Here is a 13,878-nt window from a genome sequence, read left to right as displayed (position 1 = left end):
GCCACAGAAATTGATTTTCTAAGGACAAACTTCTTCAAAAATTCCTTAAGAAAAAAAAAATTTAGCAGGAAGACTGATTAAATCAATGGAGCTTATGATCTAACAACAGTTAGAACACACAGGAGAAAATTCTTAAGAATATTTCACTGCATTTCAGTGGAGTTCTCTTAATTAATGATTACAGTTGAAAGAAATAAGCAGAGCAATATGACAGAGAAGGAAAGAAGGGTTTCCTCTAAAGAAGAGGCACTTTACCTAGAACCTAAAGGTCAAAAAGGACCTAGGCCTTTTGCCACGCCGATACTGTGAATCAGGTGCGGACCATCTGTGAGCATCACGTTCCCAAGCCACTGCACGAGGGAATTCTTTTACTCCACTTGTGGAGTTAGTATTCCAGAAAATATACTTCAAGAAACCCTCTTCTAATGTCTTCCCATTAGAGTTAATGATGGCTGGTGTTTCACATATTTTCCTTTATATCGTTAAATAAACACCTTTCAAAGTTTTCTTAGGCTTATATTTAAGGAGGGATGGGATTAAATTTTAGTCAGTGTCTTTTTAGCACATATTATTTTGCACTACATTATTGGGTCTACTGATTTAATATACTTAGTAATAAATATTTCCTTTTACAAGTATTTTATTTCTTTATACATAGTCCCATGTGCCACAGTTCTACATGAATGCATAAATGGAAAACATACCTTTATTTTCTTTTCCTTATTTACTTGGACCTTCCTTCTCCCTTCAACCTACATCAATCCCTCATTGATACATAAAGTAACCAGGTTGATAATCTACTATGTGTTCTTCCAAATTTTCTTTGACTTCTGCATATTCTATTCAGGTCTACTAATGTCATCATTATAACATCATCATAACAATAGCTAATATTTCTCAGGTACTTTCTATATACCAAGAATTTTACATGTATTAACTCATTTAATCTTCACAAAAATCCTATGAGATGTGCATTATCATCATCCCACTTGAACTCACAAACTGAACTCAAAAGAAGTAACATAGTTCATAGCTGTTCAACTAGTGAATATACAGATACAGGGATTTGTTTGTTTTCCTCTTGCTTTTTGAGTTTGGTCTTTATTTTTTAGCAAAATGGGATCCTCTTATATACCTTTATGCACCTTGATTTTTATCACTTAATAATACTTCGTGGAAATCAGGTGGATTAGCTCCAATTCATTCTCTTTGAAGGGGACATAATGCACTACAGTGTGGATGAACCATCATATACTCAGCTCCTCCCCTCTGATGGGCATTCACTTGGTTTCCACTTTTTTGCCTCTCTGAGCCATGCTGCAATAAACATTTTATACATGTGTCCCTATGCACTTGTCCTTTTACTTCTATTGAGATGGATTCCCAGGAGTGGAATATCTGGCTCAAAAGACATATATATTTTTAACTTTAATAGATATTGCTAGATTGCTTTCCAAAATGGCTGTAACACTTTACATTTCCATACCACCAGCAATAGTTTTCTTAATAGAAAACTATCCTTGCAGTTGCAGGATAAACCCTCTTTGGTCATACTGGATGATTCTTTTAATGTACTGTTGAATTCGGTTTGCTAGAATTTAGGATGCTGCATACCTATTCATAAGTGACCTAAGTCTAAAGCTTTCTTTTTGTTTCTATTTCAATATCAAGGTTTCTGCTTGTTTCAACGAGTGAGCAGAGTACGCTTCTGTTCACTCATTCATCCACTCACCTTCTTATTCATTCACTCACTGAACATGCATTGAGGACCCATCTATGACAGGCACTGTAAAAGCACTAGTGATGTAAAGAAGAATAAGATGCATTCCCTACCCTCAAGTTCACCTCTAGTGAGTGACTCCACCATAAAACGGATAATCAAGGAATGGATACAACCAATAATCTGAGATACGCATAGGGTGTTATGACAGAATTAAACACTGGGAGGTTAATAGGATGGTCATTCACATCTTATCTAAGAAGTTAATATTTGGTATTTACATAATTTGTGAGAACCACCTCTTCCTTCTTGTTCCTCAATCACCCCAGCCAAGGACTCACCCCAAGCTCTCTCCTCGGCCTGGAGTCTTTGTTCATTATCACAGCAGAAGGCAGGAGTTACGTCAGTATAGTAATGCCAATCAATATTACCCCAAAGAATATACAGTACATTTTTCTAAATTCACACACACACAAAAATTTATATAGCCTGAGAATTAACTGATTCTTCAAAGTTTGAAGGAACTCAATTCTAAAATAATTAGGTCCCCAGTGACAGTGCTGGAGCTAATTCTCTCTCAGCCTTTTTGGTGGCTTCCATGGTTATTAATCTTTCTATGGTTTCTACTTCTCCTTGAGTCAAGCCTCGATGTGTGTACATATTTTCAAGAAAATTATCTATTTCAACCAATCTTTTAAATTTATGCAACCAGAGTTGTACAAAGTATTTTTATATGATTTTGCTGTTTTATTATTATTAATTGCTATCACTCACTTTGTGTGGAAAGAAAATGGCCCAAGGTAAGAATGTATGCAGACTCCGTGATGAATGGCTTGCATCATTGGTTGTGGGGCTGGAACAAAATTAGAAAATCTGAGAAGAGGAGGTCTGGAGAAGAGGCACATGGACAGATCTGAAATGAAAAGAAATCCCACTCCTTCCTCCATCATTTTTTTTGATCTGTACCTTTAGAATCCTTAAAAATGAGTAGCAGGTGGCCTTTTAATGTACTACCACTAGGAACTAAAATGTATAAGTTAAGAACAAATGTGAAACCTAAATAAGGTATCCATTCCTGGATCTGTTACTTGTTTGATTTTTTAAAAGAAAGGGACTATCTCAGCCCAAAATTTAGCCTTTCTATGGACATGACCACCCTTGTTGGGGTCAGTGAAACGAATAGATTGAAAATACTTTGAAGAGCATCATCAGCATTCAGAATATCAAGCAGCACATCAGAGAAAAGAAAAAAAATTACTTGTTCAATCACTTTGGGAGATATTACAGCAAGAATAATCCTTCGCACAGACAGAATCATGCTCCAGAGAAAGGATGCAGACAAGGACATTTCTTTTTTGGGCACCCAGCTAGCAGGGTCCATCTTTCTGCAAACAACAATGCACAAAATCAAACTTGCTTCTGGATTGTTAAAGCTGGGAGTAATAGGAACCCATCATGATACCAAGAAGATCAAGGGTATTTCATTTAAATGACAACGAAAATTGTAAAAGTATTGAAACAAAGGGAAAAGACAATTCACAAAGCAATTCAGTTCTAAGTGTTGGGGCTCAATTTGTTTTGATGGAAATCATTCAAACCAATGTCACACAGAGGTTCAAATCCTGAAAATTCATAAAATATGTGGAGTGTTAAATAGAGGCAAAACCCTTAATCAGCATAATGTCCCCAGTTTAAAAGGATATATCAGAGAATGTAGAATGGCAGCTATGGGGCTGGAGCTTGATTAATTGATTACACTTTAGATACCTCAAACCAACTCATGAGCTAAATCACAACCAAATATAGAAAGTTTTATTATAGCCAGAGGATTGGAGATCCTAGCACGTGGAGGCCTGCTTCAGAGTGCACTATCACGGTACAATCTCAGTTTATAACCTACTACCTTTTCTTTTTCTGTTAAAACAAGCTGCCAATAGAAACGAGTGAGATAAAAATCAATAACGCGTGCTGGAAATCTGCAGCCATAGTCAAAACGGCATATGGACTTAGGCAGGATGAGAAAGTGGGCCATTGAATTCGGAATCCTCTAACTTGCATTTGATGAAATATCGGTACAATAAACTCAAAGTTTTTCTGACTTGATATCAATGGTTTCAATGCTGACAACGCCTTTACCTCCATAATGAAACTGGAAAACTCACTCTCAAAAAAAAACAAAGAAAAAAAACTATATGCCCAGCCATGTGAAATTTTAAGTCTTCTCTGTTTTTCTTGCTTTCTTATTTTATCCCCTATCTCAAATTTAGAGAGGCATATCCATTTTTCTATCTGCTTTTAATAACATGTTATGGTACAAAATGAGGGATATAATATCTGCCTCGGAGGGCTATTATGAGGATATAAGTGAGAAAAAATATATTTATGCCATCATAGAAGTACCAGGCATATCATAATTTAATCATTTAATAAATGTTAATAGATTATCGTGATAGGTTAACATTATGTGATATTATATAATATTAGCACTTAACAAATCAATTTGATTTTTTCTATGGATCAAATCCTGTTCTCCTGCGGGGAAATAGTGATCCACAGTATACTTCTTTTATTATAACACGAAAAAGTTAAAATTTGTGTATGTCCCCTTGAAGGCTCTCTCCAAGGTTCTAACCCTATTAAAGATGCTCTGTATAAAAAACTTCAAATTAATATTGAAGAAACAGAAGTTTCATTTTATGATGAAGTACGTATTCAGTGAACAATATCTCTTTGATCAACTTTTGCTATCCTCACTTACTTCCAAGTCCTTGCAAGCACATTATTCATTTCTTGGAAACTCTGTCTAGAAGAGCTTTGCCTGACACTGTTATAGGCAAATAGACAGCTAAGAAACTTGTAGGTAGGGATTCATTGTGAAAAACGCTTTTTGGCATATAAGCTGTCTGTTATATAAGCTGTTATATTTTGGCATATAACCAAAAATAAATTAATTAAAAAAACTAAAGACGTCTTTCCTTGGCTTACAGATGATTAAAGCCAAGCGAGAAACAAATGCTGGTCTTTTCCTGTGGTAACCATGTCACAAGTAATTACATACGGCATCAAGTACCTCCCCCTGCATCGCACGCCTCTGCTTTGAGAACTGACTTGGTGCTGCTGGTGTGTGGGTTCTGCGCAGGCCTCCCTGGTGGCCCGGCCTCCCTTCGTTAGCTCCGGGGCACTGAAACTACGGGAAAACAGGAGCAGGTGGTCCAGAGTGGGCAGTGACCTAGGAGAGGGCTGACAGTTTTTACTTTTAGACAAGTAAGCAATGAAAAAGTGTTCATGACTGTTCCCTTTGCAGAACTCTCCCTTCAGGTTCGAACTTGGAACTTGCCCGCTTTGGTCATGTATTTTATGCCCTTAAAGGGTTTGTACTTCTCTCCATACATATCCAGACGATTCACCCTGAGTCCAGAAATGGCCAGCTGCTGGATCTTAAACTGCAGGTTAATCGTGGGGTTCTCATCGGGTTTGGAAGCTCCAGCCTGGGAGGTGATAGCCAGAAGAAAAAGGAGGGGTCCTAAAATGAGCCAAATGCATAATGTGCAAAATGTTCCCCGGATTTAATAATTAACTGGAAATGATTTTACCTAGAATTTATAAAAGTCTACAAAAGAAGTAAATATGGTGGACCACAACTTCTGATGCCGTTCCTGGTGCCTCTCAATTTACCCGAATAATAAAATTCACAGTGCAGCAGAGGAAAACCCATGAAGATAAGACAGGAATAAAGACACAGACCTACTAGAGAATGGACTTGAAGATAGGGGAGGGGGAAGGGTAAGCTGCGACAGAGCGAGAGAGAGGCATGGACATATATACACCACCAAACGTAAGGTAGATAGCTAGTGGGAAGCAGCCACATAGCACAGGGAGATCAGCTCGGTGCTTTGTGACCACCTAGAGGGGTGGGATAGGGAGGGTGGGAGGGAGACGCAAGAGGGAGGGGATACGGGGATATAGGGGTACATATAGCTGATTCACTTTGTTATACAGCAGCAACTAACACAACAATGTAAAGCAATTATACCTCAATAAAGATGTAAAAAAAAAAAAAACCGCTGCAACATTGTAGTAGATTGTTTTACGGTTCCGTGAATATTCGCTCCTAGCACCTCTTGCCCTTGCTGTTGAGGGTGGGCCTGGACATGTAACTTGCCATAGTCAATGGGGTGTCAGAGAACATTTGGCTAGTAGAGAATCGTGAAATGTGCTTGCATGGTTGGGTCTGTCCTTGGCGTTCCTTTCTTTCTCCATGAGAATACCATGTATTCTGGAGGATGAGAAACATATAGAGCAAATCTGGACCCAACCCACAGCCCAGGCCAAGCCCAGGCAAGCTCAGCCTACAACAGCTGATGCTAGTCAACTGCAGGTGTGTAAGCGAGCAATAAGTGCTTGTTTTTGCATGCCAGTGAGATTTGGTGTTTATTTATTATGCAACAATATTGTGGCACATGTTGACTGAGACAAACACATAAAGAAAGGGTTTGGGATTCTGAGCCATCCAATTCTGGCACAAAAACAGGATCTTCTTTCTCATTTGCAAATGCCAAATTAAATTAATAAAATGTAATGTAGGGCTTTCAGCATCTTAGATGGCACTTTTTTTCTCTAAATGAAAAGAGCTAGAAAGCGAATGTTGACACTGTTTTTGCAGCCCAGAAGGAAGAGGACATCAGGCCAGAAGTCACTCACAGCTAAAATTGCCAAAGATAATTTAGATAGCATTGTCCATTATGGCAACCTATTTCAAATGAATTTAAAGGAAGGCAGACCCATAGTGATAAACAGATTACTGAAGAAGAATTTAATATAGATACCTAAAGTTAAATCTTTGACTAGTTGGTTCAGATGTCTAATTATGCTTTCCATACACTCTTTCAAAATATATTTGAGTACCTATTTAGTGAATAAGTAACACAAAGAGCTCAAAATTGAAGGAGACTCGCCCTTAAGGAAACTTGTAAGTAGCATGAGGCAGACGCAGAAATGCAAAGACGGTAATAACATCAGATTTCTTCAACTGCCAGAGAGGGGAACCAAGTACAGATGGGTTAGAAAACATTTTTAATAAAGCTCCTTGGGAAACGTAGGATTTTATTGGTCCCTGACTGAAAGGCAAAGTTTTTTTTAATATTTTTTCTTTCTTTTGGTCAAGATACTAAAGTAATACATATTCACTTCAGAAAATTGGAAAAATACAAAAAGCACAGAAGAGGGAAATTAAAACAATCTGTATCCCTACCACTCAGCGATAAGTAGTATTCACATGGTGGTGTGTTACCTTCCACTCTTTTTCCTTTTTTTAAAAAAAAAGGCAAGTAAGCTTCTGCTTTTTCTTCTTGCCTAATTCTCAGAGAGTACTTTTCTGCATCACTGTGTGTGAAACAATACACACACAACTTTCTCCCAGAGCAAGTCTCTGTAAGATTCTCCTGTCACTGATTTTGCCTGACACATACTCAATCCGCATGTACAGTTCTTTCTTCATTTCCAGAAAATATGTTCCGTTACATCTTTGACTTGGGGCTCAGTTCCTCCATCAGAGACCAACAATCTGTAGATTGGTTTATGTTCCCTGTCCTTCTCATCTCTTATCTTCTCTTCAATCATTTTTATCTTTTCTTTCCACCTGCATTCTAGGAGAACTACTCAAGTTTGCACTCCACTATTTTCCACATCAATTCTGTTCTTTACTAACTTCAATGTGGATTTTAAATCTGCTATTGCTTGCTTTTGTTTGGTTTGGGGTTTGTGTGTATTTTAGTCTCTTTACAACTGCTCCTTATTTTATCCATCACTTCCTTTCTGTTTCATCTCTGCTTTATCATAGAGGTAATGTCATCTTGGACTTATAACCCAGATGATAGTCCTCTGTCCTGTCAGGGTCACTGTGTTCTTAACCACAACAGAACATCTAGAATCTTCATTCTGTGTGCTAGGAAGACCAACATCCCACCTAGTATCTCCAAAAATTCTTAGAGGAATTATATTTCTCCTATTCACTGTGGCTTTGATTTCCTGTTTCCATAGAATTCCGGATTCTCAATTGGCACTTTTCTCTGGCACATACTGTCCCTTTTCTGAGATTTGTTACCTCACATCCCTCACCACCCCATCCCTGACCCCACAAAGCACAATCCAGCCACTGGGTTGATGCAGCAGACTGTCACCAAAGGTTTCAGGTACAGAGCACAGTAAAGAACTTAAAACCAACCTTCGGACATCCCATTCTTAGCAATTCCTTGGTCATTCCTGCTCTGAGAACTGGTCATCTCTTCCAGAAGAGCCCAGCCTACTGCCTCGCTGTTGGTGTTGTCTGCTCTTCTCTCTCATCCTCTCCTATCTCCCCCCATTTCCTGCTCACCACCACCCCTCCCCTTCTCAATTGCAAGCAAATTCAAGGGACTGTGAGTTGAGGTCCAGGTAGATTTTCCTCAATTCACCTCTATTGGCTTTAAAGTTCTCATCCAGTCTCTTTCTTCTATTTTAGCATCAGGCTTTATTTTGGCCTTAGTGTTTGAGACTGTTAAAACTTTTCATCTATGTCTGTACCTTATTGACATTTAACAAGAAGTTGAAAATAGCTACATTCAAATGCCACTTTGAACAAAAATTCTGGGCTGTTCATCAACAAATTTATTTATTTATTTACTTGCTTATTTATGAGATGTTTCATAGCATTTACTATCTGCCAGAGATCATTCTAAATGCTTTATAGATATTACCTCATTTAATCCTCACCACCACACCATCTGCACACAGATGAAAGTTAGGTCAAACCATATTAATAACTTTGCATTTTGTTTTTATCAGATTCATACTGTGACCATGTTCCCCATTTAAAAAACATTTTTCAAAAACATGATTTTAATGGTACATAGCAAATTTGCACAATTTATTTTGAAGAATATTCTTTTATAAAAATCTTTGCATTATTGTTTTTTCATATATTCAGTTTTTACAAAAGAAATTGCTGGGTCAAAAGGATAAGCTTGGAACAACTCACTTTAGAAGTAGATCAAAATATCAGTTTCATGACATCTTCCCCACCCCTGGTATTATTCCTCAACTCCCTATAAACAGAATGCACGAAAGGGAACTTTCTGTTTCTGGGAATGAGGTGTGTGTGTGTGTGTGTGTGTGTGTGTGTGTGTGTGTGTGTGACAGTAAAGAAAGAAATAAATATGGGAAGGTGTTAAAAAGACATATATGTTTCTAATAAGAAGTCTAGAGGTGACACAAGTTGCTGTAGCAACTGATATATGCTGTCAGGGGTTAAGTAAGAGAGAAAAATTATAGTCGATAAAGAACATTTTAAGAACTCGTGCTTAAATTGTTTAGGTAAGACATTATGTAACCTTGTGCAGTTAAACATCAGAAACTGTGAAAAACTGTTACCAGCAAAACTTGGTACCAGTATCTCTCCTTTACAATGAAACAGAGAGAAATATACAATCCTATGTTAAAATCAGTGGCAGTATTCTTTTTATCACTCATCATCTATCTATTTGTTCAACAAACACTTTTTCAGCACCTACTATTTACCAGCATGCTGAAAATGAAAAAAAGAATGAGATAAAGTCCTTGCTCCCAAGAACTCACTATAAAGTAGGGAAGACAAAGGTACAAATAATTACACTAGAAGATGATAAGTGCCATTCCAGAGACATCAACAAACCAATAAAGTAGGAAGTGACTAGTTCTGCCTAGGGAGTCAAAACAGGCTTGACCCCAGAAATGAGCATGTGAGCTGGGTATTGAATAAGAATTTTCCATGCAGAGAAGGGAAGAAAGGCCTTTCCAGGGAGAACGAAGAGCTTAGACTCTGTCGCATAAGTCAGAATATACCAATGGCTGTGTCTTGCATGGGTTACAGGTATGTACCAAAATACAGGTATGTACCACCCACAGGATGGCCAGGTGGGACCTGGGCAGCTAGCATCCCTGGGTTAGTCCCCTCCAGCCCTGCACATTCTCATCTCTCTCATTCCCACATACTGTAGATATAGAATTTTCTATGATACTGTGATGCAAAGAATGTTAGGAAGCACTGCCCCAGGTTGCTGAGAGATGACAGAGGTTTGTAAGGCTGGGAGTAATAATAAGATCAGGTTGGAATTTTTAACAACTTGATGGCAGACAGGAGTGGAGAAAAACTGACTCTTGGGAAGGAGAAGTAGGAGGCTGCAACAGATTATATGTTCAGATACACTGGCTGTCTCAGCAGGTAGGGCCCCTCCCTTAGTAGGATCACACTCCTGCTTGGGGATACCAGGCTTAATCACGTAACTTGCTTTGATCAATGAAATGTGAGTGGACAGACCCTGTACCCTTCCCTTGCCAGCAGAAGTTCTGAGAGCATATCAAAGGTCCACTATTACACTGTTTTCCCTCTGTAAGAGGCCAGCACATCCCAACAGAGTCAGTCTGAAATAAACAGGACATGAAGCAGGCCTACAGCTGACTCTCAAAGACCAATAATGTGAGTAAAACATAGATCTCTGTTGCTATAAACTACTGAGACTTGAGGATTATTTGTTACAACTTAATCTGACTGATACAGAGGCTAACAAGGTCAGCCAAGATAGAGAATATGAGTGCCTGAACTGACAGCTAGTCCCCTCAGAGTCAGTAAATCAATCAGTGGAGGTTCTTAAATGATAAAGTCGCAAGAGAAATATGCTGTTTTACAATGGCTCCCAATCAGGGGTACGAGGATCCCTGGGGGTCTTTTACAAGGAAGATATGTCCTGCCTGGGCAGGACTGACCATATGCATTTGTGCTCCTCCAAGCTTACATTCTGCAAATATCTGCTCAGCATTTATTTACTCTAAATGGGAAGTAGCTGATTTCCTAGCAAAGCTTATTTCCCACTATCTTAAATCTGCATGTGAACCACAAGCTGAAATCTGACTAATTCATCTTTGCAACAGTGTGTGGCAATCAGAAACATGACAATCAGAAAGAATGTGCCGGTGCTCGACCCACACCGTGGAGGAGTGGCTTACCTTTTGGGTAAGGTCACTGGCTTCATTGATGTACCGATCTCGCTCCTTTTCCAGTTGAAAGATAATCTTTCTCTGCTTCTGAGCCTCTTCTTTATAGTTCTGGATTTCTTCCTCCAGGTTTCTCTTGGCTTGTTCATGGAGCTTTACCAGGTCTATCTGTTTCTGGGTTGCACTGACCGCCTTAAGCATATTCTAAAAATAAGGACAACACACCAGCCCCATTACTCAAAATGTTGGGAGATTTTTGGTTAAATGTACTCCCTGTCTTAATCCTAAAATAATTAGATGCATTGTTTGGGAGATGAATAAAAATAATCATATTTTTTACAGCTTATTTAGAGCTTGTTATGTTAATTCTGCACAGAGCACTATAGACATACATATAAATGCACTAAGAGACAACATCCCCAGGAAGTGGGCACTATATCGCTCCCATATTAGGGGTAGGAAACTGAGAATGAGAAGTTAAGCTACTTGCCTACAAGTTCATACAACAGTGGAGTTAGGATTTGAATCCAGAGCTAGCTGACCCCAAAGCCAACCTCTGTCCCAGCTCTTGCCTTTTTCTTGTGAAGTTAGAACAGCTGAATCTAATCATGTAACACAGGCTTTGACTACAAAATAAAATAAAACCAACTTATTAAAAATACAGATACCCAGAATTAACATACACTCCAACAGTATCACTCAGAAGAATAGAAAACAGGTGTTCAAACAAAAACTTGTACGTGAATGTTCATAGTATCACTATTCACAAAAGCCAAAAAGGGAAAATAACCCAAATGTCCATCAACTGATGACTAAATAAACAACATGTGCTATATCCACACAGCGGAATATTATTCAACCATAAAAAGGAATGAAGGGCTTCCCTGGTGGCCTAGTGGTTAAGAATCCGCCTGCCAATGCAGGGGACACGGGTTCGAGCCCTGGTCCAGGAAGATCCCACATGCCGCGGAGGAACTAAGCCCGTGAGCCACAACTACTGAATCCCGCGTGCTACGACTACTGAAGCCCGTGCGCCTAGAGCCCATGCTCTGCAACAAGAGAAGCCACCACGATGAGAAGCCCGTGCACCGCAACGAAGAGTAGCCCCTGCTTGCTGCAACTAAAGAAAGCCTGTGCACAGCAAGAAAGACCCAATGCAGCCAAAAATAAATAAATAAAAAATTTTTAAAAAAAGGAATGCAGGGCTTCCCTGGTGGCGCAGTGGTTGAGAGTCCGCCTGCCGATGCAGGGGACGCGGGTTCGTGCCCCGGTCCGGGAAGATCCCACATGCCGCGGGGCGGCTGGGCCCGTGAGCCATGGCCGCTGAGCCTGACGTGTCCGGAGCCTGTGCTCCGCAGCGGGAGAGGCCACGGCAGTGGGGGGCCCGCGTACCACAAAAAAAAAAAAAAAAAAAATGACCAAAAAAAAAAAAAAAAAAAAAAAAAAAGGAATGCAGTACACGATACAACATGGTTTTAGCTTGAAGACATTATTCTGAGTGAAAGATGCCAGACATAAAAAGTCACATATTGTATGATTCCAGTTATATAAATATGCAGAATGGTCAAATCCACAGAAACAGAAACCAGATTCATAATTTCCAAGGGTGGGAGGAGGGGAAAGTGGGGAGTGACCACCTCGCAGGTACTCACAGGTACAGGGTTTCCTTTTGGCGTGATGGAAATGTTGTGGAACTAGACTCGTGATGTTTGCACAACATTGTGAATGTGCTAAATGCCACTAACGGCAAATTTTGTTTTGTGTGTATTTTACAACAGTAAAAAAGAATTAACCCGTTTTTTTTAAAAAACACAGATGTCCCAGCTCCAGAGACTCTGATTCAGTGGAGCTGTTATGCACCTAAATTTTTTTAAAAAGCTGCCCTGGTGGTTTCTGATGCTATAATGGAAATGCCTCGGGTTGGCTGCCCAAGGAGCCAGGTTGTTCCTCTGGAACACAGAGTTAATAGAGTGCAACTCTGGCAGCCATGCTCATGACGGAGCAGAGCTTGTCTGCTTCTCTAGCCACAGCTGAATGGACCCAGTGACTTTTGAAATAGGGCCTCCAGATTTTTGTAACTCAGTAGAAGATGTAAACTTGGGAGCTGCTGGTGATAGCTTTCTTCTGCCATATGGACAGGGAAAAAGAGAGACACGATCTTCACTAAAAGACAGAAATGAAGCAAAAACTCAGCTGGAAGTCTAGTGGTGGGGGTAGAGAGCTTTCTGTGCATCCCAAGAGTGTTAGGCCAGGTTCCCATCTGTTCCTGAGGCCCAGCTGTATCCTTGGGTTCCATGAGGTGCCTCATAATTCCTCCACAAATCTCTAACCAATACAGACCTTCAGCCAGGTCTGAAAACCACTGGCATAAACAGGTTAAAAAAAAATGAACATTAAACCTTGGTCGGACGACAATGTAGAAAATGGAAAAGGTCAACTTTACTTTCAAGTATTGAATTAAACATTTGCTCTATGAAAGACAAAGCCACTTCAACATGACACTGAAAGAACCAAATATATTAACATCGCCGCCTGTCAAAACTATGTCACTCACTCACTCAATGGTGGCATTTCAAGTCAGTGGGGAAAGAATGTATTATCAGTAAAGGTTGACTGCATACCTGCAGAGGGGCAGGTGCTGTGCCGGGCATTAAGGATGCAACGGCCCGGGAAAAAAAAAAGTTATAAAAGTACCCTGCCCTAAAGAAGGAGTTGACGTAGTCAGATCAAACAAAATAAGTATAAAATTAATGTGTTAGGTGTCCTATTGTGGCAGAAAACCTATAGGTTGTTTATCAGAATATATAAAATATAAATGGATTAAATATTGTATGTGTTACAAATAAATTTAAAAATCTAAATCCAACATTATTTACATATATAAATTTATAGAATAAAGAAACAGTTACTAGGATTATGCAAAAAAAATTGATGACTTTCTTAAGCAGTGCTCAGCATGTAAAGATATCTAATCTTATACTATTTCCTGAGATTCCCTAAATAGTCTACTTTAAGCTAGAGGGTAATCTATTCAATACTTTGTTAACATTTATTCAATTCTGGGAAACTTAAAGAAGTAATAAAAATTCAGAATGAACAAATATAGGCTGTATCTACTTTGATGAGATGAAGCTATCTTGGCCAAAAGCCAT

General features: G+C 39.1%; 1 protein-coding gene across 1 annotated transcript in view; it reads right to left on the bottom strand.

Annotated features, from left to right (window-relative positions):
* CFAP58 (cilia and flagella associated protein 58) overlaps positions 1-13,878 on the bottom strand; it is a 111,692-nt gene that overhangs the window by 76,669 nt on the left and 21,145 nt on the right. Inside the window, exon 9 of the mRNA XM_024734834.1 lies at positions 10,739-10,930. Coding sequence (XP_024590602.1) covers positions 10,739-10,930 — 192 coding nt within the window. The remainder of the gene's footprint in view (positions 1-10,738; positions 10,931-13,878) is intronic.

The sequence above is a fragment of the Neophocaena asiaeorientalis genome, unplaced genomic scaffold (assembly GCF_003031525.2).
Source record: "Neophocaena asiaeorientalis asiaeorientalis breed wild unplaced genomic scaffold, Neophocaena_asiaeorientalis_V1.1 scaffold240, whole genome shotgun sequence".
NCBI lineage: Eukaryota > Metazoa > Chordata > Mammalia > Artiodactyla > Phocoenidae > Neophocaena > Neophocaena asiaeorientalis.
This window is presented reverse-complemented; position numbering and strand designations above follow the sequence as displayed.